Source organism: Lagenorhynchus albirostris, chromosome 19, assembly GCF_949774975.1.
Source record: "Lagenorhynchus albirostris chromosome 19, mLagAlb1.1, whole genome shotgun sequence".
Lineage (NCBI taxonomy): Eukaryota > Metazoa > Chordata > Mammalia > Artiodactyla > Delphinidae > Lagenorhynchus > Lagenorhynchus albirostris.
Window position 1 is genome coordinate 10,970,897 of NC_083113.1, and position 26,592 is coordinate 10,997,488.

At 53.5% G+C, this 26,592-nt stretch overlaps 2 protein-coding genes and 1 non-coding gene across 6 annotated transcripts; 2 read left to right on the plus strand and 1 right to left on the minus strand.

The window, feature by feature from the left end:
- Positions 1–403: 403 nt before the first annotated feature.
- RTN2 (reticulon 2) lies at positions 404–8,490 on the plus strand. 2 transcript variants are annotated; one of them, XM_060130998.1, is made up of 10 exons: positions 404–495; positions 2,162–2,206; positions 2,330–2,800; positions 2,906–3,166; positions 5,395–5,602; positions 5,974–6,112; positions 6,259–6,328; positions 6,455–6,501; positions 7,662–7,720; positions 7,992–8,490. In XM_060130998.1, the coding sequence occupies exons 1-10, from the start codon at positions 462–464 to the stop codon at positions 8,071–8,073; spliced, it is 1,416 nt and encodes a 471-aa protein (XP_059986981.1). In that variant the 5' UTR covers positions 404–461; the 3' UTR covers positions 8,074–8,490. The 2 variants fall into 2 exon arrangements, with proteins under 2 accessions (XP_059986981.1, XP_059986982.1); XM_060130999.1 differs by lacking the exons at positions 404–495; positions 2,162–2,206; positions 2,330–2,800; positions 2,906–3,166 and adding an exon at positions 3,756–3,869.
- A 3,197-nt stretch (positions 8,491–11,687) lies between these two features.
- On the plus strand, positions 11,688–11,774 carry TRNASTOP-UCA (transfer RNA opal suppressor (anticodon UCA)). The gene has a single exon. It is a non-coding gene; the product is annotated as a tRNA-Sec (tRNA).
- Positions 11,775–14,773: 2,999 nt separating this feature from the next.
- On the minus strand, positions 14,774–21,681 carry FOSB (FosB proto-oncogene, AP-1 transcription factor subunit). Of its 3 annotated transcripts, XM_060130360.1 has the most exons (5): positions 21,027–21,681; positions 18,776–19,105; positions 18,397–18,504; positions 17,241–17,396; positions 16,961–17,100 (listed from the first exon to the last, which is right to left on the minus strand). In XM_060130360.1, exons 1-5 carry the CDS (start codon positions 21,150–21,152, stop codon positions 17,098–17,100), a joined length of 723 nt encoding a protein of 240 aa, XP_059986343.1. In that variant the 5' UTR covers positions 21,153–21,681; the 3' UTR covers positions 16,961–17,097. The 3 variants fall into 3 exon arrangements, with proteins under 3 accessions (XP_059986341.1, XP_059986342.1, XP_059986343.1); XM_060130358.1 differs by having other exon boundaries at positions 14,774–17,396; positions 21,027–21,680; XM_060130359.1 differs by having other exon boundaries at positions 14,774–17,396; positions 18,776–19,193; positions 21,027–21,144.
- Between the last annotated feature and the right edge of the window lie 4,911 nt (positions 21,682–26,592).

Below are 26,592 nucleotides of genomic sequence, written 5' to 3' on the forward strand. Positions count from 1 at the left end.
CTTCTCTCCCCCTAAAGGCCCCGCCCTCTTCTGTCTAGACCCCGCCCTTCAGACCGCCTTCCAGGCCTTCTCGACCGGTAGCCTACGGTCCTAGCTCCGCCCCTCTATTAGGAAGGCCACGCCCACCTCCATCCTCCCGGGTGTTTCCCCTCCCCCTCGCCCTCCCTCATGTTCCGCCCCCCGTTCTCTGGCCCCGCCCCCAGGCCCCGCGCTGCAGTCGCCCCACAGCGGCCCCGCCCGCCACCGCTGAGCCGAACCGAGGGCGGCGGCGGCGGCGGCGGCGGCGGCGGCGGCGGCGGCGGCGGCGGCGGCGGCTGCTGCTGGAGCGGCCCGGGAGGAGGAGGCAGCGAGGATGGCGGCGGCGGCGTCCTGGGCGCGGCGGAGATGAGCGCTCGCGGCCCCAGGCCCAGGGCGGCGTGGCCGGAGTGGGCGGGGGTCCCGATGCAGGCCCGAGGGGGGCCATGGGGCAGGTCCTGCCGGTCTTCGCCCACTGCAGTGAGTAGGGGGAGGCTCAGGCCTGGTGTGGGGCCCAGAGGCCCGGGTGGGCTCCTCCCCGGTTTCCCCTCCGACCTGGGCCGCGGGAGAGCCGAGATGGGGAGGAAGCGAAGGAGACAAAGGAAGCTCTCCCTCCCCACCGTGTTCTAGCGGCGATGGGGGCGACTTGACCCGGACAACCTGAGTGAGACTGGGCAGAGGCTGGGGGCACTGAGATAGCCGACGGGGGGCGCTCTGGGCCCTTGAATGTGCCCCGGGGCTCCGCCCGGGGATGAGGAAGCTCTCCGGGAGCTGTCCCCTCGCCCTGGTGCTGGCCACAGCCAGCGGTGAGGGGATTTGAATGGAGGGGTAGAGCCACGATGGAGAAGAGGGTCTGACTCCCCCCTTCCCCCGCATCACCCATCTTCGCATCCCACCTCCGTTTTCTCCCCAGACTCAGAGGCAGCCCCGACCTCGCCCGAATTGTACAATCCCCTGTCCCCGGGATACAGCCATCCCTGGGTTGGGACTAGGACTCCTGGGTCCTTAGGTTTTACCACTCCAGGTCTCTGACTCCTGGCCTCCTATTCCCTAGCTGAAGAAAAGGGGTGGGGGCGGGGGGGCATCTGATTTCAATCTCCAAACGGTACTGAGCATCTCCTGTAGGCAAAGCCCCAAGCTAACTCTGAGAGGCTGAATTCCATAATTGAAAACGCCTTGCCTGAGCCTTATGATTTCTGAGCCCAGGGCTCTAACAGTCCTTGGCTAACATGCTCTGTCTCACACCCCTATGGTTCCGACAGCTGGGGATTGCAACGCCGACCTAGCCACTTGCACGTCTTGGGAGTCCACATGCCAAAATTCTGAGAATTTGTTATTTCAACATTTTAGAGTATCATCCCAACATTCTAATATCTTGTCCTTACCTGGGCTTACAAAGGAAAGCCCTACGTGATCTCCCCACCCCCACCCCACCCCGCCTTTCCTCTCTGCCCTCATCTCCCTTCCATCTCCCCATCAGTCACCCTGTTCCAGTCCCATCTGCACACTTCTCAGTTCCTCAGATATGCAAAGCTTAGTGCTTGCCTCAGGGCCTTTGCACTGGCTTTTCCCTCTGCCTGGAAGACTCTTCCCTAGATATCCGCATGGTTTCCTCACAGCATTCAGGTTTCTGTTCAAATGGCATCCGGGAAGTCTTCCTCACCAACCTGTCTGAAATAGAACCCCCTTACTTTCTCTTCCCTTACCTTAATTTTTCTCCACACACTTAGCACCCAACATCATAAGTTTAATTGTTACTGTCTATCTCCCCTACAGAGTGTAAGCTCTATGAGACTAGACATTTTGTCTGTTTTGTTCACAGTTGTATCCTCAGGATCTAAAACAGTGCCTGGCATGTATTAAACACTCAATTAATGGTTGTTGAAAGAATTAATTAATTGAAGCCTCCTAAAATCCCTAATTTAAAGACACTAAGATCGAGATTCCTGGATTTGAACTTCTAAGACTGAGCTTCAGACAGCAGGGATACTAAGGTTTTATAGTCTGTATACAGAATGTTCTAGAGGTCCTGTAATTAAAACTCTTAAGATTCCTTAATTCAGACAGGTTTCCAGGACTAGCACACTACTTCTGTAACTCGGGCAATCTAAGCTTCTAAGAATCTTTGATTCTTTCTCTCTTGCAGAAGAAGCTCCGTCTACAGCTTCCTCTACCCCTGACTCCACAGAAGGTAAGCAGAGAGGGAGGGTGTGAGAGTGGGACTTGAAGGGGGCTCACAGCTGGGTAAAGGGGTTAAGGGGAGTGGGCTAGGGTCTTGGTCAGAGGAGTTCATGCCCTCCTTTGCTCATGGCAGGAGGGAACGACGACTCGGATTTTCGGGAGCTGCATACAGCCCGGGAATTCTCAGAGGAAGACGAGGAGGAGACCACATCGCAGGACTGGGGCACTCCCCGGGAGCTGACCTTCTCCTACATCGCCTTCGATGGCGTGCTGGGCTCTGGGGCCCGCAGGGATTCAGCTGCTCGCCGCCCACGGCCCCAGGGCCGCTCAGTCTCGGAGCCGCGAGAGCCGCCCCCGCAACCTGGCCTGGGCGACAGCTTGGAGAGCATCCCCAGCCTGAGCCAATCCCCGGAGCCTGGGCGCCGTGGTCACCCCGATTCTGCCCCTCCAGCTGAGCGCCCCCTGGAGGACCTGGGGCTCCAACTGGACCAAGTGGGCTGGGCGGCCCGGGGAGCAGGGTCCGGGGAGGACTCTGCCACCAGTAGCTCCACCCCGCTGGATGACGAAGAGCCCGACGGATCAGAGGTTGGAGAGGCTGGGAAAGGTGAGATGTCCCAGGTGCTGGGACAAAAGCCACCAGGGGTGGGTGGTCTCTCCTTAGGGCACCTCCATGGTGAAAGCTCACAGCCTTCTCTCTCTAACGCACCAGAACTGGACCTACAACTCGGACTCGCTCAGTCCTCGCCGCCCGAAGTCTTGACTCCACAGCCCAGCCCTGGCTCTGGAATCCCTCAGGCCCGTACCCCATCTCCACATCGATCTCGGGATTCGAACTCTTGGCCAGATGAGCCCTCGCTGGACAAGAAGGAGGAGGAAGAGCCGTGGGGAGGGCTGGAGCGGGAGCCAATCACGGGGCAGTGCCTCGATAGCACGGACCAATCAGAATTCACATTGGAACCACACTTTCTAGGTAAAGTGCATGAGGGAACGTGCTCCTTTGGACTACAGCGAGGGTGGAGGATTGATTTTTAAAGGGACCATCCTCTGGAAGGAACGGAGGAGAATGGAGAAGCGAGGAGGTATTGCTACTGGCAAGACATTGTAAACTCCACCCTTTAAAAAAATTTTCCCGTTACCTGAGATTGCTATTGGCTCTTTTTAAATGGTTCCCCCTCCCACTTGAGAAGTTAGCCCTCCCACCTGAGAAGTTGGAAGAAGCATTAGGATTGGCTAATTGCTAAAAAATAATCCCTCTTTTGGAGTGCTCCCCCTAGAGGCTGATTTTGGACAGGCCAAATCCCTGTAAAAATAATGCTCTTTTCTGAATGTGGCCACCGGGCAAGTAAAAGTAAACTCCGTGCGTTTTAAAAACTCTCCTCTTCCCTGACCACATGAATTGGCCAATTGTAAATAGACCCCGCCTTACTTTACAGTATGCTCAGCCTCCACGAAAGGTTCCTATAGGTAGGTTGTAGACATCACTGCTTTGGGCTGTTTACAAAGAGAGCCACCCCGTTTTGGAATTGTTCCCACCGCAATGGAGAGTCATTGGCTGGGTACAAAGGGGCCCCGCCCCCTTACTCCCTCCCTCCGGGTTCCACTGAAGTGGGCAAAATCCCTGAGAAGCAGCAGTGTCTGTAGCCTCTCACTCGGAGCCGAGATGGGGAGTAAAGGTGGGCTTTCGGGGCGGGTTGGGACGCGGGCGCTGGGGGACCGTGGAAAGGGACCCAGATTCACTTTTATCGCCCTCAAATCTGGGGGATGTTTCCTCTTGGTCCCAGATTCCCCAGAGCGGCAGGCTGGGTCTGAGGGGCTGCGGGGGTGTCTAGGGAGGGCGTGGAGGGAGTATGGGGTCCCCTCTCTCTCGAGCCGGAGCTTTGGGGCCCAAGAGCTGCGAGGCCCCCTCCCCCAGCCTCAGGCCCAGGCGGTGCTGTCACTCAGTAGCTGGACAGGCCAGCACAGCTGCCTGAGAGGCACCCTCCCCCCATCGTGCCTAAACTTAGCCCCTGCCTCAGGCGACCCGGCCCCTCCCCCACCACTGGCTCAGGCTTTGGGGAGCCTGCAGGGGAGGGGTTGAGGGGAGGTCTACCCTAGTTAGAGGTAGATGGGAGGATGTGCATAGGGAAGATACAGAAGTGAGGACAGTCAGACTCTGAGGGGGACTGGTTGGGATGGGTCAGTTTGATTGGAGTTAAGGGTGGGAGGATGGAGACTGTCTGGAAATAGATGGCAGGGTACTGGGCTCTCAGTTCAGGGCTCAAAGCAGAGCCGATTATAGGGACGGCTGTTAAAAGTTAAGATGAGTGAGATGAAACGTTGAGGTCCAAAGGTCACTGATCAGGACAGAGGCTGGGGTTGGGAGGTGAGTTTAGGACCTCTGAAAGGGGTCAGAAGTTTGAGTTAGGGCCTAAGAAGGAGGCTGATGTTATTAATACATTTAGGACTTCGATGTATGTGTTGGTAGGGGTATCAAGGAGACGAGACTTTACACCTGTCAGGGTGCAAAAAATAAAAAGAACAATAACACCCATTGCTGGGCAGGATGCTGGGAAAAGATCACTTGCGTGTTGCTCATAGAAATAAGGATTGTCACAGTCTTGCTAGTAAGCAATCTGATAATATTTATGACATTCAAAAATACATACTTAGTCCACCCAGCGATTCGACCCCTGGCACTCTATCTCAGAAATAGAACCTCCCGGAGGTAAGAATATCTGCAGGAGGCTGGTCCTTGTAGTACTGTCAGGGAAGAGGATGGGGGAGGAAACAGAGTAAACGACCCAGCAATAGCTGCATGGTTGAATAAAATGAATGATGGTGTAGCCACACCATGGAATATCGTGTAGCCCTTAAAATGAATGAATGAATAGCTATTCCTGTTGACTAGGAGGGAATTCTAGGAGGAAAATAGAGTGAGATATGCATGATGCAGAAGATTGATTTTTCACCCAAAATTGTGTTCACACATTATCTATGGGCAGGAGTAAGCTTGAGGGGACTTGCTAGACAGTTAACTTGGGTTTTCCAGGAGGCAAGCATGGAATAAAAGAAGATAAATAAAAATCTGGAAATTGGGTTAAGGCTCTGACAGGTGTGTCGAGAGGTGATGTTTCAGCCCCGAGACAGGAAACAGGAGGTCAGGAGGTCAGCCAGGCCAGCTCCAAACCCCAGCCTGATTGCCGCCCCCTCCCTCCACAGTGGCAGACCTGCTGTACTGGAAGGACACGAGGACGTCAGGAGTGGTCTTCACAGGCCTCATGGTCTCCCTGCTCAGCCTCCTGCGTTTTAGCATCGTGTCTGTGGCGGCCCATGTGGCCCTGTTGCTGCTCTGCGGCACCATCTCTCTCAGGGTTTACCGAAAAGTGCTGCAGGCCGTGCACCGGGGAGACGGCGCCAACCCCTTCCAGTGAGAGCCTGCAGCCTGGCCCCCAAACCTGACCTCTGTCCAGACCTCAGCGCTGACCCTAAGTCATGACCCATGACCTCAGATCAGGCACTGACTTCTCACCCTGGCCCTGACCCATCCTGTTCCTGTTCCTGACTCCAGCCTGACCCTGACATTAAACCAGACTCTGACCCTTGACTTCCAGACGTAACCTCAGACCCTAACCTCTTACCCTTAATCCTTGATCCCGTCTCCTGACCCTGACCTCCACCCTAGCATGCTACACCTGGCCTTACTCCCCAACCCTCACTTCTTGCCCTTGACTCAGCCACGCCCCTCAGCCTGGGTCCCATCCACCCATTGAGTGGCCTCACACACCTCTGTTCTCTCAGGGCCTACCTGGATGTGGACCTGACCCTGACTCGGGAGCAGACAGAACGTATGTCCCAACAGATTGCCTCCTGTGTGGTCTCTGCGGCCATGCAGCTGCGGCATTTCTTTCTGGTAGAAGACTTCATGGATTCCCTCAAGGTGCCCCGAAGCCCCACACTCCCTCCTGGGTCCCAACATTCAACTCCCTGCCCCTGGGGGGAGGAGGGGAGAAGGGCCATTGCTGGGGAAGTTCCCAGCCCAGGGTGTACCCCATAGACTCTGCTGACCCCGACCCTCACCTTCAGCTGGCCCTTCTCTTCTACATCTTGACCTTCGTGGGTGCCGTCTTCAATGGTTTGACTCTTCTCATTCTGGGTGAGCTGGGAAGGCTGTGAGGGGCGGCGCGGGGAGGTGGGTTGCTGGGGTCTGCTGGAGGACAGGGCTCTGAATGGAGCTGTTAATCTCCCTGGAGAGCCCTGACCCCCATCTCTGTGCCCGCAGGAGTGATCGGTTTATTCACAGTCCCTCTGCTGTACCGGCAGCACCAGGTAAGTGCGACAGGCCCTCAGTTGGCAGTACCCCGGCCAAACCACCCCCCCACACACACAGCCGGGGTCCGTGACAGATGTCCCAGCCAGAGACAGGAGGACAAGCTGGTGTTCCCACCCCTGACAGAATCAGGCTCTGACTGACACATGCTAGGCACAGGTGGTCTGCCTGCTGCCCCTCCTCCATGCAGCTAGGGTCTACCTAATACGTTTCCACAGCCAGAGACAGGCATTTCGATAGGTGGCCCGTGACAGAGCCAGGATCTGACACATTCCAACCCAAGGCAGGTAGACTAACTGATGCTTCTCCCCAACAATGATCCAAGGTCTGCCTTGACACGTCCTACCTCCAGAGAGGCAGCCTGACTGGTGTCTTCTCTCCCTGACATAGCACGAGGCTGAACAACACTCTTTCTAGCCAGAAACAGGCAGACAGATGAATGCCTTCTCCTGATACCCCTATACCCTGTCTCCCCTGATACCACCAGAGACTGACAAACACATATTCCATTTGCAGACAGACAGACAGACAGACTGACGCCATCTATCCCTACACATAGTCTGGGTCTGACTGACACCCATCCCAGCCCAGAACACTGACAGAACCAGGGCCAACTGACATATATCCTATCCAGAGACGGGCAGATGGACCAACATTCCATTTTTAACATTCTCCGGCACAGCTGAGAGCCAAACGATACATGTTCCTGCCAGGGAGATAGCCCTAACTCCCTCACATGCTGGAATCACCGAGGCTCACAAAGTCAGTTAACACTGAATTAAACTAATATTTAAATCAATCCACTCAGGGACGCGACAACCAACACTAACACCCTCTATTCTTACAGTGCCCCTAAACACACACACACACAAAACTCACTCAAAGATTAACAGTAGTTCCCAGGACGCAAAGCCACCGGCAGATTCTTGTGTGTCTACCTGACATCACTTCCCACACAGAGTGTGGTCCAATTGACTTGACACTTCACCTTGGACTTCTGATTTCCAAGGGTATTTTATCAGGTTTAGAGTTGATGGTGGAGTGGTGGGCCACTCCTCCCAACTCCTGATCTGGGGGTGGGGGAGGAAGAAGCTTTCTTAATGAATTAGGGAGAAGAACCCCCTCCAATCTCTCCTTTCACCCCTTCTTGTCTCCCCAGGCCCAGATTGACCAGTATGTGGGATTGGTGACCAATCAGTTGAGCCACATCAAAGCTAAGTAAGGGCATGTGGTAGAGACGGATGGGCTGGGGAATGAGAAAACTTGGGAATGCTCCTCCGCGCCCCCACCCCCAATATTCCCTGTCCCTAATTCTCCTGGGGCTGAGTGCCTGCTTTTCTTAAAAGGTGAGAGACAGTTCCATCGCAGGCCAGTAGGTGGAGGGCAGGGGCTGGCTTGGGCACTCAGTTCCTCCATCGAGTTTTTAGTTCCTAGATACTACTTATCCTGTCGCTTGCCCCACCCCTTGACTCACCTGTTTCTCCCTCAGGATCCGAGCTAAGTTCCCAGGGACCGGAGCCCTTGCCTCGGCAGCAGCCGCAGTCTCCGGATCCAAAGCCAAAGCCGAATGAAAGGGGTGCCTCTGCCTGCGGGACGCCTGCCCCCACCCCCTGTAGCCCTCTGCCCTCCTCCATTTCCCTTCCATCCCCACCCTCTCCCTGCATCATCCCAAGCCATTTCCCAGTGGGTGTCAGGATCGCTCACACCAGGGAGTTTGCGCAAATTGCCTGAGTGGCCAGGACTACATTTCCCAAGAGGCTCTGCTCTAGGAGTCTTGGAAAGGCGAGGCACCTTGGCCACGGGGCCTGCTGGGACTTGTAGTTGCCTAGATAGGGCACACGCCCTGCACTTCCGGGACCCCACCGCTGGAGGCGCCGTGAGGGGGTGGTGTCTCCTGGATGCCACTGGCCCCAACGCTGGGGCTTTGCATGGGGCCCAGGGGAGGCCTGAGCTTGGATTTACACTGTAATAAAGACTTCTGTGGAAAACCCAAGGCCTCCTGTGCTTCCAGCCCCGTCCAGTTTTCACCTTCCTGTACTGAAAAGCGGGTAAGTGATATTCAAGGAGGAACCTTCCCCATCTCTGCGGAGGAAGAAACTTCCCCTCTGCCATCTCAGAGTTGGCTGATCCCAGGGCTAGCCAAACCTTGACAGCCACTTTCCATGCCTGTGCTCAAGGCAGACATCGCGAGTCGATCCCCACACTCTCCCTGCTGGGCAACCATTTCACCTGAGTCCGAGAACCATGTATCCAACTGCCTGATGGAAGACTCCCCCCTCAAACACATCTAAACCTCTTCCTTGTCCTATCTGATTTCCCACTCAGGGACATCCCCTCCTGCCCAGCCAGAGACCCAGGTATGGCCCTGGACTCCTAATCCCTCACCCCCCACATCTAGTCAGTCAGCAAGCCATGTCTTTTCTCTCTCTCCAACCTCTCCACCCGTTTCTCTCCATTCCAACTGCCTTGGGAATAAGCACAGGGCCTCGTGGCCTCTTTGGGCCTCAGTTTCCAAAACTAAACTGGGGGAGGAGGAGGCAGGAGACTGGAGTCTAAAGACCCACAGACCTGGATTGAATCATCTTCACTTTTTGGCTGCGTAACCTGAGCAAGTGAACTCACCTCTTGAAGGCTCATTTCCTCAAATAGAAAATTGTCGCCATAAACTACCTACATGTAAAGCCCTTGTTACAGGGCCTGGCATAGAATAAATGTCCAGTAAACAGAAGCTGCATTGTTAGCTATGACATTGTTTCCCAAACCTCAGTCAGCCCTCAGGACCTTGATGATCTTTATATCACCTGTTCTGCTATTTGCCTAATTTTTTCTTTAAATTGGTTTATTAAAAAAAATAAAACAAATGTCTTTTAAAAGGAAATGTTACTCCACCACCAAGGAAGTCAGTATCGCTTGCCAGAAATAGAAGATAACAGTTAAACACGAAACTATTACCATTTAAAGTGTTTGGGGCCTTCCCTGGTGGCGCAGATGGTTGAGAGTTCGCCTGCTGATGCAGGGGACACGGGTTCGTACCCCGGTCTGGGAAGATCCCACATGCCGCAGAGTGGCTGGGCCTGTGAGCCATGGCCGCTGAGCCTGCGCGTCCAGAGCCTGTGCTCCGCAACGGGAGAGGCCACAACAGTGAGAGGCCCGCGTACAGCAAAAGAAAATAAAAAAAATAAAAATTATATATAAAAAAAAAATGTTTGTGCATCACCTAAAATCTTGCCTCCTGTGATGCATGTCACATTTTAGGAGATAGATAATGATGTTACAGGAGTAGTAGTTACAGCCTCGGGTTTTGTATACAGGGGTTGCCTAGCAGCAGCTAGCTAACTGAAAGAAACAGGACTTAGGGGGGCTTCTCTTAAATCTGAATTTGCCAAGCAGGGGTAGTGTTTTAAACTTCCAGATAAAAGAGCAACCTTTCCTAAAGATACTTTTATTCATACTTTCCATAAGACAAAGTGTCCGTTTGTCCATCTCAAAGAAAGGAGGAAGATGGACTGGTTGCGATTATGGGTTCAGGAATGGCTAAAGCCCCAAGCCCATCCTTGGTACCCCCACTGGAGGCAAGAAACAGGTTGGAGATGGAAACAGCCTTTATTGAGTGACTGCCAGTTGCCTGGTGCCATGTCAGGCTTCTATAGCCAGCTGCTCGTTATGATTCCCCCGAGTTGCACTAGTCTTGTTTTCCAGATGGGGAAACTGAGGCTCAGAAAAGGATAGTGATAATATTCTTGCGTTCATCCTACAAACATTTAGTGAGCATCTGGCAAGTGCTCAAGCACGCTTTGGGTACCAGGGACATAGAAATGAACCAAAGTGGTTAGGACTCCGTGCTCTCACTGCCTAGGGCCTGGGTTCAGTTCCTGGCTAGGGAACTAGGATCACATCAGCTTCGCGGCCTGGCCAAATAAACAAACAAAATCCACCGAAACAAAGTCCACGGTTTCATGGAGCTGATATTCTAGCGGGAGCAGCCAGACAATAAGCAAACAGAAGTAGAATATGGCAGGTGGTGATCAGGGTGATGGAGAAAAGTCCAGAAGCGGAAGGGGATAGAGTGACAGGGCTTGCTATTTTAGATTGGGTGCTCAGGGAAGGCTTCATTAAGTAGTGATATTTAAGCAGAGGCCAGAGTGAAGAGAGGCAGTGAGTCATGGGAACATGCGGAGGAAAGGAGATTCAGTCAGGGGGATCAACAAACGCAATGGCCCTGAGAAGGGAGCATGCCTGATGTGTGCAGCAAGAGATCTGTGAGCCAGAAACCGAGTATATGAGGAGAGAGGAGTAGGAGATCGGGTCCGAGGAGTGCAAAGGTCTAATCATCGGGTTTGTAAGGCTGTGATGAGAACTTTGACTTTTACTCTGAGACGGGAGCCATTGGGAAGGTTTCATGTCGGGGAATGATATTGTCAAAGGATCACTGACTTGGATTTTAAAAGGATCACTTTTTTTGTAATAATATAATTACAATGGCACAAGTTCTGTTCTCCCAAGTGGTTGGGCTGTGTGGATAGGGCAGGGTACTATCCGTTTCTACGCCTCACTTTCCTCGTCCATAAAATGCAGATGCAAAAACTGATGATCTCTAGTGCCTAAGCTCAATGGGGACAGAAATTCTGTCATCCCCAGAACCTAGGACTGCGTCTGGGACTCTAGGTGCTCACTGAACATGTGAAAAAACGTAGGGCTCTGTAGATCGCTGAAGTTCCACAAAAGAACAGCAGGTGTCGCCCCAGCCCTATAGCCGCCAGCTCGGAGCCTCCGGGGCTGGGCTAAATCAGACTCTAGCAGGAACCCACCCACTCGAATTCGGATTTTTCAGGAAAGAGGCCTCTGAATGCCGAATTATGAATCTTTCCTCTTAAAAAATGGACTTCTTACTTGGAAAAAAGGGGCTTCTGGCCCTTTAACAGCAAGAAGGGAGGGCTCCATGTCCCCTGGCGCCGTTTCCCAGAATGCACGGCGCAATGCAAATGCGACAGTTTCTAAAGCGACAATGATTCAACTCATGAGGCAAACTCAACATTTTGGAAGGATATGCACCGTAATAAATAGCTTGGGAGAATTTATGTATATTGAAGTCAACAGTATCACACTCTCCGAAACTACATCACCATAGGTTAAAAAAGTGGAAATTTATGGGTTTTATATAGCTGTGTGGGGAAAAAAGTTACTCGCCCGGATGATCCTCAGTGGTCTGGGGTGCAGGCTTCAAACCTGTAGCTGTCTAGCGACAGAGTGGTTCAATTCCACCTTTCGGGCGTCGTACTCAGTTCCCTTTTCTAAGCTCTCCGTCATAGAGTGCCAATTGGCCCGGAGAACGTTGATTTCACTTATGCGCTCGACAATGCGTTTCTTTTTTTCCGCGAATAACAAAGAACTCCAAAAGATTAAGAAAAATTCGTCTACACTCTCTGTTCTAGGATGTTTACAGTTTGAGAGTGATCCTGGATTCCTCCCCTTCACTTGCTTACTCACTTATTCATTTACTCACTCATGTACTTAATCACGCATGCACTTACTAAGCAAATATTTATTCATTTGATCATTCATTCATTCATTCACTCATTCAACAAGTATCTGCGGGGTGGTTGCTCTATGCCCGGCCCTGCACTGAGCGGTCCTGGGGACACACTGGTGACGACAAAACCCTGACCCTGACTTCATGGTGCTCCCAGTCAAGTGGAGGAGACAAACTTTAAACACTAATCAATTACCCATTTAATTAACAACTACAAAAGTGATAAGTACGGGGAAGGCAGGCACAGAACCTATGAGGACATCTTACAAGGAGACCTGAGTTCAGGTAGGGTGTCAGGGTAATAGCTGAATATACACCTGAAGGATGAGAGAGTGGATTAGCCAGCAGAGAGGGGGAATACTCCAGGCGGGGAAACAGGGTGGCCCCAATAACAGCGATGAAGATGGTGATAACTGCATTTTACTCTGTGCTCAGCGCTGGTGTGTACTAGCTCACTGATTCCCCTCAGCCCCATTCTGCAGCTGAGGAAACTGAGGTTCAGAAAGATGAAGTCTCTTGTCCAAGGTCACCCAGCTTTGGGAAGCCTCCAGCCCCAGGGCTCTCAGACCTCTGGCCAGTGCTATTTACCACTGCCCTGTGCTGTCTTTCCCAAATCAGCTACTCACCACGTCCTGTCTGTTCTGCCTCCTCAAAGTCTTTTGAATCCTTCCCCTCCTCTCTCTCCCACAGCCCTGGTCCTATTCCAGGCTCCTCCTCACATCTCAGTGTCCTCGCCCTAGCCTCATCTCTGATCTTCTGCCTTATCCTTGCCCCCTTCCTCTCCCAGCTACCCTCAACCTGGCAGCTAGAGGAGTCTTCCTAAAGCACAAACCTGTCCCTGACCTTCTTATGCGCAAAACCTGCCAGAGCTCCCCAGTACCCTCAAGAGAAGATCTAAACTCTTAGACTGGAATTTCAGCCTGCAGAATCTGCTCCCTGGTAACCTTTCTCTTCACACCTTTTGTTCTAGTGCCTGTGAACCTCTAGCTCCCTCAATGTATCAAGCCCTCTCCCCACTCACAGCTGTTTGCACTCACTATTTCACTAGACTCAGCCTTTTTCTATTCCCTTCTATGCTCTCTATTTATCCTCTAAGGTTCAGCTTAGCTATCCTCTCCTCCAGGAAGTCTTTCCTGACTCCCAGGTCAGGTTAGGTGCCTCCACTGGGCCCCTCAAGTCCCATGGACTCCCCCAACCCTGTCCAATTTAGATCATCCCTGACTATGAACAGGTCTGTGTCCCCCACTGGGCTGTGAACCTTAGGAGGGGGGAGCCTGGGGCTGTCTCAGTCTCTGCAGTATCCCCAACACTGCCCAGCACAGGGCTGGGCACACGATAAATGCTTAGCAAATTTTGTGAATTAACTAAGAAATTAAGTAATTCCATCCTGACAAATACCCCTGCTTAGTCATTTACTAAGACATCTGACCTCTGGACCAGTACTTCCATTCCCAGAGTGCTTGCTGCTATGCAAATGAGAGCAGGTTTGGATCTTGCAATGGGGATGGCTCAGCTGTATCTTTGGACAAAGTGGCAATGGTTTTGGTTTAGTCAATCTTGGTTTGTCCCCAATATGTTCCAAACCCAGAAGAAGTGATCATGTGAAAAAGCAAAAGGCAACTGATCTTCACTGTAAAAGTGATCCAAGTTTTGTGAGTCATATAACCCTGAGGAGTTGCCATATGCCTGAGTGGTCTTCAGCAGCATAAACTTCTTCTTACTCTAAATTTTGCTCAGACAATTCCCAGAACATTACAGAGTCAAGTACAATAAGTTCCCTATATATGAACCTTCAAGTTGTGAGTTTTCAAAGATGTGAACATTCATTTGCATGCCTAATCATGTAAGTTAGTTCACGTGCAATGATACACGAAGGTTGCAGCAGCCGTTCAGAATGCAATCCAGTGCTACCATGTCATCTATGACGAGAAAAACAGAGAGACTACCTAGACATCACTGGATGACTAGCAAAAAAAGAGGTACTACCCAGACATCACTGGATCGTTTTTTCAAGAGGGTAGATAGAATTGAAGCCAGCAAGAAACCAGAACCTCTGCCATCAACGTCAGGCATGAGTGAAATTGCAGCTTGCCCTCCGTCTCTTATTGTTGACTATCCTTCAGCTCTACCATCTCCCACCTCCTCTCCCTCCTCCAGTCAGTAACTCTTCTTCCCTCTTCACTCCATGCCGGCCCCTGTATGCCAGCTGTTGTACTGTACTACTGTACTTTTCAAGGTACTGTACTGTAAAATTTAAAATGTTTTATTTTTTGTGTTTATGTATTATTTGTGTGAAAAGTATTATAAACCTATTACAGTGCAGTACTATGTAGCCGATTGTGTTAGCTGGGTACCTAGGCTAACTCTGTTGGGCTTATGAACAAACTGGACTTAACGAACGCCACCTCGGAACAGAAATTGTTTGTATGTAGGGGGCTCACTGTATAAATTCTTCCCTCACCAGGAAACCTCCCTGACCTTTAGCATTCTGGTATCAGACACCTCATGGCTTACATTCTGCCTCATTACTTCTTCAAGGAGGAGGTACAGCCTGTGTGTGTGGGAAGTCCTCCTGACTGTCTAGCCTCCCTCCATCCTGCTGTTGGCTGATTCACTAGTAAGAGTTCCAGCGTGTGTGTGTGCGTGTGCAGTCCCATAGCAATCTAACCTCACTCCTTCATGCTGAAAGGAAGGCAGGCGATGGGTGTCAGGAGCAAACAGACCCTGAAGCTTGGTGGATGCACTTTTAAGAGCTTTTTATTGGCGACAGTGCAGAACCACGAAGGGGAGGGTAGCGGCCCAGTGCCAGCCAGCCCCAGCCCCCCAGGGGTCAGGTGCAAAATACAAAAAGAGAATCACAAATACAGCATGGGGTGGGGGTAGTTGGATATTCAATAAATTGTGGTCTGCAGCGGCAGGCCCTGCTCACAGCTTCACACTCACACCCAGAATCCTCAAAGATACAGATTACAAACATCTATAATCCCACAGGCTTACTCACAAAAATAAAATCTCAGGTCCCCAACGAACCCGGAGTCGGAAGACCGCTGGAGGATCAGGGACAGTCAGATGGAAACGGTCAAGTAAAAACAGGCAGAGAAAAGACAGAGGGGAAGGGACACTCGGGAAAGAGACAGGCAGAGACGGCCAGAAAACAACCAGAGGGGCCGAGACAATCAGAAAAGAGACAGCTAGAGACAGAGGCAGCCCAAGACAGGCCGCCTCGAAGTTTCCAGAAGCAGTGTTTCCAATTCAACGGCATGGCTTTGAGGGCCAACATGACCTAGAACAAGGTTGCGGAAGCTCTCACATACTCACGCGCACACACACACCCACATATAATATATTTATTTATACATAATAGATATAAGTGCCTTTCGGAAATCAGGAAAGGGATAAATAGCCGGGGGGGGGGTTCTGGGTTCAGGGCGGGAGCTGCGGGACGGGGCAGTGGAATGTTCTCCATGCAGCACGGAGGGCGGCGTGACCCACCCGATATTAAAAAATATCAATTGGCCTCATGATAAAATTCTCATGAGGTGAAACACAGGGAAAGGCGGGGGGAGGGGGGAGGGAGCCGAAACCAAGAATTGGGGCTGGGGCAGGGGGAGGGGAAGCTGGGACGGCGGGAGCCCAGCCCCTTCGTGTTCAAAGCCTCAGCCTTTAAATCTTCTCCGGAAAAACGTCGGGCCCCCTGGCAATCTCCCCTTGCTCCCTTTCTAGAAAGGATGTGGGGTGCCGAGGGGAGGGAGAAATTGGCGTCCTAGGCTGGGTTAGGGTGACAGGCCTTAAAGGAAAAGGCCAGGGCTTGGTCTGGGGGGAGGGGCGGGGGTCCTGAGGAGAGAGGCCACGCGAATGGGTAAGTGTCAGCCCCTCTCGATTCTGTCACCCCCTTGAGTCAAACTCATTTTGAGGGGAGGAAGGAGGCAGGTGGGGGAGGGGAGACCACGGAAGGGCTTTGGGGAGTGGGCGGCACAGTACCTCCAGAGGGGTTCTGTCCCACCGGGCTCCTCCCCCCGCCCAATCCGGCCAACTCATTTCACAGTATAAAACACTCCCGCGGGACAGGCATCACAGCACCCACTGCTGCCTGAATCAGAGAGACCCAACAAGGAAGGCCCGGAGGGGAGGCTGACGGGCGGTGGGGGAGGGTAGACTAACACTGGAATCCCAAAAGAGGGCTGGGGGCTGAATGTGCGGGGGATCCTTAGGGTTCAGGAAATTTAAATCAGAGCCAGTCTCGCTGGGAGGGAGCAGCTGGACGGTTAGGGAGGGAGGTTCACATTTCAGACTAAGTCTGGGTCGGGGGGGGGGAAGGGGATCATCATAGGGGGGGCATCAACTTCCCTTGAAAGGGGGGCTCAATTCAGGGGAGGACCTACCCACATGGAAATGTTAGATAAATAAGCTAAGGTCGTGGTGGGGGGCGAGCAGGGAGAACCAGCCTGGTCACCCCTTGAAGGGTGGGCGTGGGAGACTCTTTGGGGGTCCTGTGGCATTTCCTTGTTGGGCCTCTCTGCAGAGGACTACAGCTCACCCCAAAGCCCACCGCCAGCACCCCTCTCCCTCCAGCCCAAAGGTGGGCATCACCCCCGCCCCCACTCCCCCATCCCCAGAGGTTGGGTTGAAGCCAGACAGCCGACAGGCAGCCGGGGGGGCGGTGTCCATCCCCTCCCCACCCCCTGTCCCCAAAGTCACCAGCTAGCTCTCTGGTCTCGCCGGGCCACAGAAACAAGAGGCGGCACAAAACACAAGGAAGTCCTCCTGTCCGACGGCAGTGGCAGCGGAGGGTCAGACAGGAGAGGCAGGGAGGCCACTCGCCCGCTTTGTCTCTTCCCCTCTCTCCTCCTCATCCAAATCTCTCTCTCCCTTGTGTGTTTGTTTGTTTTGTGTCTAAAGAGTTCACAGAGCGAGAAGGGAGGGCGAGTTCAGGGGGTCGGAAGGCTGGTCGCTGCCGCTGGTGCGTTGGGCGCCGGCGAACGCGGAGACCTCCGGGCAGGTGAGGACAAACGAGGAAGTGTACGAAGGGTTAACAACGGGGAAGGGGTCGCCGAGGACTTGAACTTCACTGTGTGTAAAGAGAGAAGCTGTCAGGTTGGGGGGTGCGTCTTGGCTGGTCTGGAAGGGCAGGGGCGGTGGTGGCGGGGGCGGAAGCAGCCAGCTGAAACCATCTTCCTTAGTGGATGCTGACCCCGGCAAATCTCTCACCTCCGCCAGCGGGCCCGGCCCGGGCCCCTCTTCGTAGGGGATCTTGCAGCCCGGTTTGTGGGCCACCAGCACAAACTCCAGACGTTCCTTCTCCTTTTGGAGCTCGGCGATCTCCGACTCCAGCTCCGCCTTTTCTTCCTCCAGTTGGTCTGTCTCCTGAGGCCCGGGCGGCCAGGTCGCAGAGAAGAGCGAGGAAGGAGAAAAAGGCCGTGAGCGACTAGAGAAGGTGAGTCATGGCTGAAGCCATCTCTCCTAGACTGACTGCGGAGGCCCAGGGTTGGAAGGCAGCTCTGGACTGAAAGGCCCCCTGAGATGGAGGCCTGGTGTGCTATGGGACTTGGGGCAAGGGTCTTGCTTTCTAGGAGCCTCAGTTTCCCCGTCTGTCCAGTGGATGGTTGGGAAAGGGCCAGGTACACATAGGAAGTCTCTGGTTGCAAGAGGCACTCAGAGGTTTGTTGAGTGAGTGAACGATCGTCATATGTTTCTAAGGCCACCTATTCCCCTCTGTTACTTTTCCCCCTCTGCCTCCCAGGGAAGAGACCAGGTAGCTCAGGGAAGTAAAGAATTTCCCTGATTTAGCAGGGAAACCCCTGCAAGTATAAAGTAGGAAACTCTCAGACTGAGGTAGGGCATGAAAATAGAGGGGCATCATGGCAGAGGCCACCAGTCCAAGCTCTGAGAACTACGGGTGGCTGGGGCAGGTGGTGGGGGAATTGATATAGAATCAAAGAATTTCGTTTCACAGACTCTCCAGAATGTTAAATCTAGCAGGAACCTGGGAGATTCACTGAGGAGTTGAAGAGATGGAGAAACTGAGGCAAAAATGGGTTATCACTTGCCCAAGACCAAAAAGGGGAAATGACTGGAGCGCCCCTCTATTAAAGTTCGCTCATATGGCCCCTCAGGATGAAGTGAAGGCCAGGCAAGTGGTGTGTGTGGTGGTGGGGAGCCGGGGTCATAAACCAGGACAGAAAGCAGCCAGGAGTAGGTGAGAGCCTGCGTGTATGAGCTGGGTGACCCCGTCTGTATCTCGTTTCACATGTGGAACCTCTGGTTCTCAGTCCAGGATAAGGGCACAGGTGGTGGTGGGTAACAGAAGATGGGGAGAGAGCCCCCCTTCAGCATACCCTCACCCCACCCCAGGGACCATCCTCACCGCCTGGAGTCGGTCAGTCAGCTCCCTTCGCCGGTTCCTACACTTTGCTGCTGCCAGTTTGTTTCGTTCTCGGCGAACCCTTCTCTTCTCCTCCTCCTCTGGAGTGAGCTGAGTAGGGGAGATAAGAGATAGTGAGATTTGGGGGACATGTGTTCCTCCCCATCCACCCCAAACCTCCTCTTCTTCAAGAATCCCCAGGAGTCAGAAAAGAACCTTCTAGACCTCACTGACTGTGGGGAGGATGATAGGGTTTCTGCAGCATTGAGGCTGCAGACGGTCCCTCAGCCCAACAGTGGGAAAGTTCCTGCCTCTCTTGCTTCTTCCCCTGCCCCCACCCCCGCCCCTGCACCCAGAGCAAGCTCTGATGCCCTTTACTCACCGTCTCCTCTCGGGGTCTCCTAGGCCGGGCTCGGGCTGGGCGGGGCCCAGGTCCAGTCCCAGGTCCACTGGCGGTTCCGCTGGTGGAAGGCCCACCACTGCCACTAGCTCCGCCACTGCTGTAGCCACTTATGCCCGGCGTGGAGTAACTGGTTCCTGGCATGTCATAGGGGTCAACGGCTGTGGGCTGGGAGGCCAGTGGCTGCCCCTGGGACTGGGCCATGGAAGAGATGAGGGTAGGTTGCACGAGCCACTGGAGGTCCTGGCTGGTTGTGATCGCGGTGACCGTGGGCACGAAGGAACCGGGCATTTCCCCAAGACCGGCGCACTCCTACAGGGTGACACATACACACACAGGCGTAGACACACAAACAGAGACACCGACACACACACACCCAACACACATACACACACCGACCCTGTGAGTGAGCACAGGGCCAGCGGGTGTGGATGTGTGTGTCACAGGCAAAAAGCCACAACACCCACCCTTCCACTACACCGTGACGCAGTGGTTAATGAGAGGATTTCTGTGCAACTGGCTTCTACCTCCTCCTTCTTCCTCGGGGAAAGGTTGCACGGTTCCAGCGGGTGGTGAATCACACCCCGGGTTGGTGACTCTTAGGTGTGGGGGGTGGGGAGGAGGCTGGACACAGCCGGGTGACAGAACCCCCGGGATGGAGTCACAGCCACACACACAGCCACAACACCCCACCCCCACCCCAGAGGCAAGGGGAGGGAGAGGGAGAGGCCTTAGGCTAAGCCTCCCTCTACACTCACACACATATACACACCCCTCTGAGCGAGGGGATGAGAGACTGGAGGGTCCATGAGACCCCCGTGCAGGGGCGGGGGTCCCAGTTAAAAGGGTGTTGGGGGACGGGCCTAGGAGTTTAGAACAACGTTTCAAGTAATTGTCTCTCCCCAGAGTAAGACTGACAAGCGACAGGTTACGGTGGGCAGACAAGGAGAGAAAGTGAGCAGCCAGGCTCCCTCAGACTGTCGCGGAGGTGGAGTGGTGTAGGTCCCGAGACCCCAAGCCCAAGCACCGTTCATCTCCCCCACCCCCAAAATGTAATCCTAGAACTGCTCGGAAGGCTTAACTACTCTCCCAGGGGGCGTGGTGAGGGACAGGCTGGCTCGCTGGCCAATCAGCATCCCGGAAACCCAGAGGGGGCGGGGCTCCTGGAGACCACCTGGCTGGTTCCCCTAGGGCTAGCGGTTCTAGTCCTGTCTTCGGACAAACCGGAGACACCCGGCGTCGGGAGCATTAGGAGTGGGAATGTATCTGTGTGTGCCTGGAGAAGTGGGTGACGGTCACTATGTCTCCCAAAGAAATTCCGGCACACAGGCACCCTCTGACCCTGAGAGCGGAGGGACAGGATCCCGGCAAGGTCCTTGCGGACTCATTAGATCGCAGAAGATCGCTCCTGTGGCGACAGGAATCCCCTTGCTCTTCCTCTAGAGGCCCGTTAAAGAGACCCTAGTGCCGAAGAACCACGGGTTCCGGGGACGAACTGGGGGAAGGAAACTGCACCCTACAAATAGGAAGGGAAAGTTGATTGGCCAAAGCTTGCGCCGCGGCGGCCAATCGGAACGCCGGGCTGCCCCCTCCCTTAGCAACGTGGCCCCGGCGTTCCAAAATAGAACGCTCCCGGGACGTCAGGGGCGGGGCGGACGAAGGGGGCGCCACGCGCCGTGCGTGCCCCGCGTCAGACGGAGGATTCCAGCGCGTCAGCCGTTACGCACGGGTTCCCCGTTACGTCTCCGCGCAGGAGGCGGAGGCAGCGCCACTGAGGGTTCGAGGCCCGCCTTCCCACTGGGTCGAGGGTGACCCGGCGCCGGAGTAGGCGCTCGGATGGAGGAGGAAAAAGCGAGGAGGCTACTGGAAGCTTCCCCGGGATTTCCCCCACCTGCCTAACGGCGCTAGCTTCAGGTTGGTGACCTGAGTGGGGGGCAGTCCCCGAGCCGGCTAAAAGTTCTCAGCCCTGCTACCTCATACACGTTGCACTGAACGGCGTACTCACCCCACCCCCAAAGCTCACCCCTATGTGCTCCCTCCCTGCATTCCACGCACACAACCAATTGCAAGCACGTCCGGACTCTGCAGTTTGCAGAGTGCGCCGTGAGCCTATCCCCTCTCAGATCCTGGATTTTGACGCGTCTTTATTTGGGGTGGGGGGACTGCTCGCTCCACCCTTGACTTTAAAAAAATTATAAACCACAAAGCATCACCCCAACCCTCTAGAACTTACCTGGGAGGCGGCGGCGGTGGGTGGACTGCCGAAGGAGTCCACCGAAGACAGATATTGAGACTCGGCGGAGGGTGAGGAGCTGCACCGGGAGCCGGAGTCGTAGTCTCCGGGGAAAGCTTGAAACATTTCCCTGGGCACAGGGGGGCCCCTGTGACCACGCTGAGGTCGCCGGGAAGCCAAGGCTATGGCCGGGTGGGGGAAAGAAAGGTGAGAGTCCGGGGAAACTCGGGATGGGGGCAGCGTCCCGCTCCAACAAAGGCAAAGTTTCTGTGTAATTCTTTTGCGGTGCCCAGGCCCCCACAAGATGCCGCTGTGCCTCCTGAAAGTCCAGGCTCCGTAGGACCCGGGGGCGAGGGGGGATCGCTCCCCCAGAGGCGGAAAGCTCTGTCCTGCTGTACAGAATCTGCTTCGGGTGCGGTCCCCTCCACGCGTCCGGCGGGTCCCACGGGGGGAGGGGAGTAATAAGGAAGACGAAAAAAAGTAAGTCGATCCTCCAAAATAAAATGTAGAATTATCTAGAAGAATCCTTCCAAAAACTTTCCGGAAAAATAATAAACTGAATTTCACAGCCCCCAAGACGAAGAACCACTACAATCAAGTCCCAGCTCCGCGTATCCCAGCCTTGGCCGTAGCTCTGAGTCTTATGAATGAAGCCCAGAGCCGCTGTATTTATATGCCCGGGGCCCGGCCCCCCTGCTTACGTCACCCTTCCCGCGCTCCGCGAACTTCTCAATATCTCCGGCCCTGGTGAACCCAGCCACGCACCGTCCGGCAACAGGCCTGCCCTAGCCTCGATCTGATCACCTGCATCACCCTCGCGGCCCTGAGGGTCTTGGGGGCTGCGTTCTGAAGCACTCGGCGGGAGGGGATCCCGGCCTGGTCTCCCCGGAGTTCCTGTGACGCAATTAGCCATATAAGGAGCTTGGCCGGCGCCGCTGAGTGTTTGTTTGGTATCCTAGCAATTACGTCAGAGGGAATCCCTCGCTCGCTCGTGCGCTCGCCCCGCGCGCCTGCGGAACCCGCCCGCGCCTGCGCAGTGCAGCGCCGCCCCGGGGGCTGATATTAATAGGCTATTAGACTGACCCAGCGGAGGATCCCCGCAGGGAAGACCCCAGATGGGGGTCCCCCTCACCTCTGGCCGCCCCTCCCATGTCCCCTGGTGGTGCAGCGCTCTCTCTCAAGAATAAGGTCAATCTCCAAAAGCAGCCCTGGCTCTGTGGTGTAGTCACTCAGTTTCGGGGAAACTGAGTCCCGAACCGGGTGGGAGGGGCTGTGGTGCTCCAGGTGAAAGTGGAAGTGGGGGTGGAGTCCCGAGGCTCATACCAGCTTCTGCCCTGACTGGCTGTGCGACCTTGAAAAATGTCTTTTCTCTCTGAGCTTCAGCTTCACTCTTCCCGGATGGACAAAGGATGTGTGTCTTGGACCCTGCTGCCCCCAGAGATCCGGCGGCGTTTGGGAGGTACGCGGGTTTGGTGGGGATGGGGAATAAAACAGGGTGAAGTGTCCCTCCTGCTGATGGTGTTGTTAACCTCTCCTTTCTACTTTATCATTTTATCCGTAGTCAGAAATAATGTATGTGTGTGGGGGCATAATAAATAATAATAGTAATAATAATGATGATGATGAAATAATAATAATAAATGCCATGTATTTAGCACTTACCAAATACCGGCTCTTGTACTAAGCCTTTCAATACAAGATTTACAATCGTTAAAACAGCTTTGGAAGGTTAAGGGAAGAAAAATCTTCATTTTATAAAAGAGGAAAATGATAGAGAGTTTGTGACTTGCCCAAGATCCCATCTCATCCCATCCCATCAAGAAATTCAAACCCAGGATTCCTATTCTCTTCCTGACTTCTGAGAGCTGCCTGGTTCAGTGAAACTCCCTGAAAAACCTGGGTGTTGGGATTGTTTAAATGACAGTTCCATTGGTGGGGAGTCATAAGCCTTGCAGACCTATCCTGTCTGCTCACAGCGTACACTGTTGTAACCCAGGCTCAGAGGGGAAAGCTGCTTACCTAGCCACCCAGTTAGGAAATGTAGTTCAAGAGTCTAATTAGGGTATTTCAGACACCACAGCCTCCAACTCTTAGGCATCCACTGGTAAGGATCTCACTAGCTGCTTCAGAAACCTGACTTCCTGGCCCTTGCCTCCCAGTGCAGAGCCTGGCCCAGCCAGGGCACAGAGGGTGAAGCACTTTAAAATTGTTGAATCCCACAGGCCCAGAGAGGGGGAGGGCCTGGCTCATGGTCACACAGCAGGTATGAAGCCAAGCTGGAGGGGTTGGGTGGTTCCTAATTCCCAGGAGAGTCTTGATTCTCTGTCCCAATAGTGGGGAAGGGGTAGGGAGACCTGGAAGGCTGAGGGGACAGGGGGACAATACAGGGAGACTGAGGTTTCCAGACAAAAGCCCAGCCTCAAACACCTCTTCCCCCACGCCCCCTCTGTCTGCAACCAGTCTGGGAGGAGGGATAGGGACTAGGAGATGACACGGCAACCACCAGCAGGCAGTGACTCGGCCCCAGCATCAGACAGGGAGTGACCCCTCATTCCTGTCCTGTCCAAGCCCCTCATCTCCTCTCCCACGGAATAAAGGAGACACACAAATACCTACCCTAGCTGCCCAAAGACCTTCACACCCCGCCCCAGGTGGCCCATACATCCACACATATTCTCACAGGGGCACACAGGCATTCAGACATCCACCCACAAGCAGCAACACACACCGCCACACAGAGAAACAGCTTCACGCGCACACACACCTGCAGATAGAAACACACACCTTCACACGGTTACCAACACACATGACACACACATCCTCACTATAGATGCACGTGGTGTTCCTCACACACAATAACAAGAGTAATTCTTCTGAGCACTCATATTAACTTATTTAATTCTCACAACACTCCTATGAGGTAGGAACTATCATGTTACAGGCAAGGAAATGGAGGCCCAGAGAGGTGAAGTCACTTGCCTAGAGTCACACAGCAAATTAGTGGCAGAGCTGGGATAAGAATGTAGCCTGCGGGGCTTCAGAGCCTTTGCTTTTAATTATTATTAAATGAGTTATATATGTCGATATATTCACACGCAGATGGTCACACTCATGCAGACATTGGACATTCAACCCCCGACAGGCAGACCCAGAATCTAGGTGGTCTGGGCTTACAGTCTGGCCCCACCACTTAGTAGTTGGGTGAACTTGAGCTAGTGATGTCTGGAGCCTCAGTTTCCTCGCTGGGGAAAGGAGGGCAGGAATAGTGCCCAGCTCATGGGGCTGGTGAGGGGATTATGTGAAATGAATATCAGTAAAGCTTCGGGAACATGCCTGGCACATTGTAGGCACTTGTTTTGTTTTGTTTTTTAATTTTATATTTATTTTGTTTTTGGCTGCATTGGGTCTTCGTTGCTGCGTGCGGGCTTTCTCTAGTTGCGGCAAGTGGGGGCTACTCTTCCTTGCATTGCGCAGGCTTCTCATTGTGGTGGCTTCTCTTGTTGCAGAGCACGGGCTCTAAGCGCGCTGGCTTCAGTAGTTGTGGCTTAAGGGCTTTGTTGCTCTGCCGCATGTGGGATCTTCTGGGACGAGGGCTCAAACCTGTGTCCCCTGCATTGGCAGGCGGATTCTTAACCACTGTGCCACCAGGGAAGGCCTTATTTTGTTTTTGAAACAAAGCTATGCAGACCTTTGCAGACCCTCATAGAACCGTGACCTTTGCAGACCCTCATAGAGACGTGACCAGAAGCAGAGACACACAAGATCCCATTATAGCTTTCATGGGTCCAGGCACTTTTGCCTTTGTGGGCCTCTTTCTCCATAAAGACATCTTTAAAATTATTTATCATGACTACATTGGTATAAAGACAAATATTAAATATTAAAACATTTCATTTGACCTAGAAGTTTAGTTCTTCCTTGATTTTAAAAGAAATTAAACACTTTCATGGGCCTCTAAAATTATCATGGGCCCTAGGGCCTAAGGTAAAAATTGGCCCTGGAAACACACACACACACACACACACACACACACACACACACTCACACTCTCACACACACACAGAGTCTTACTCAAACATACACATGGACGTGAACACCTTGCCCCCAGAGCATGACATGGGCAAGGCAAGTCTTTTGCCATGAGGCTGAATCCCAGGGAACTTCCAGGAGGAGGAGGACTTGAGTGTAGGGGAGAGGGCAGGACCCCTGCTCTGGCTCCCGAGGGCTTGGATCTGTGCGTGTGGGAGCAGGCAGAGCCCTCAGCCTTCTGCCTCTGTTGGGGGTGGGGTGGCAGTTCCAGCTCTGTTTGCTCAGAGCATCCTGTAAATAGCCCCGGGGACCCAACTCTGCCAAAGGGAGCCCTCAGCACATTCTTCCATTCTTCTTGCTACTCTGTTCCTCAGTTTCCCCATCCATAAAGCAAGAAGGTTGGATGACCATGGGCTCTGAAAGTCCTTTCCAGTTCTGAAATTTCATAATAAAAATGAGGAGGAAGATACGGAAAGTAAACACTTAGCTCTGCTCACATGCATTATCTCAGTTAATCCTCATAGCACATCAGCCCCATAAGTAAGTTATTGTCCCCATTGTACAGAGAAGCAAACCGAGGCACAGGGAGGTTAAACCTGAGAACAGTGCTTCTCAGCTGTTATGTGAAATCAAGTAAGCTGGGGAATCTGGTTACAACTCACATCTGGTATAGTCTTTTGTGTTTCCATGCAGTCCCTGGGTGATGCCAAGGCTCTGGCTCCAAAAGAAATGTCTGTGAGATTTCTGAAGCACGAGAGGAGTGGGGTGTGCATGTTTGGGTGTGTGTCCTGCTGTGACCTCCGTGAGGGTAGAGCCCAGGTGGTTAGTAACTGCTGGCATCTCCATGTCCAGCATTGAGTAGTGAGTGTTACTGGCTGGCTGGGCCCACTCCCCACTGAGCAATCCTGGTTGCCTCCTGGAGGGGGTGTCTGTGGTGTTTCAGGGAAGCAGAGTGGTCCAGATTGGAAACTCTTAGCTTGACCCTCCCAATACCCCTGCATCCTGCATTCAAACTCCTCACTCACCACAGCCCACAAGGTCCGGCATGACCTGGCCTAGGCCGACTGCTGCATCCTCACCTCCCCCTCCTCTTTGCCATGTTCTACATGCCGTGGTCTCTCTCCCTAGTCTTCAGGGACTTTGTATGTGCTCTTCCCTCTGCCTGGAGCATGCCCCTTTTTCCTCCCTCTAGCTCATACTCTCTTCCTCCAGTTCTCAGCTCCTGTATCCCCTCCTCCAGGAAGCCCTCCCTGGGTCAGTACCCCTCCCCCTGAGAGCCCCCCTCTCCTCTCTGCCTCTCTGGGTTCATTACTGTCTGGGGACAGTCTGGTCTTCTTCACTGGTCTATATTATTATTCAGGCCCAGGCCAAGGCTGTCCAGGTCACGGCCAAGTCCCCAGCAGGTGCTCAGTAAATATTTGTTGATTAAATAAATCTTCACCATCCACTCATTTATTCATTCATACACTCTGACAGACTGCCTTGGACAGAAACATATCTGTCTTGCTCAGATCTGCATAAATGCCTACAGGACAAG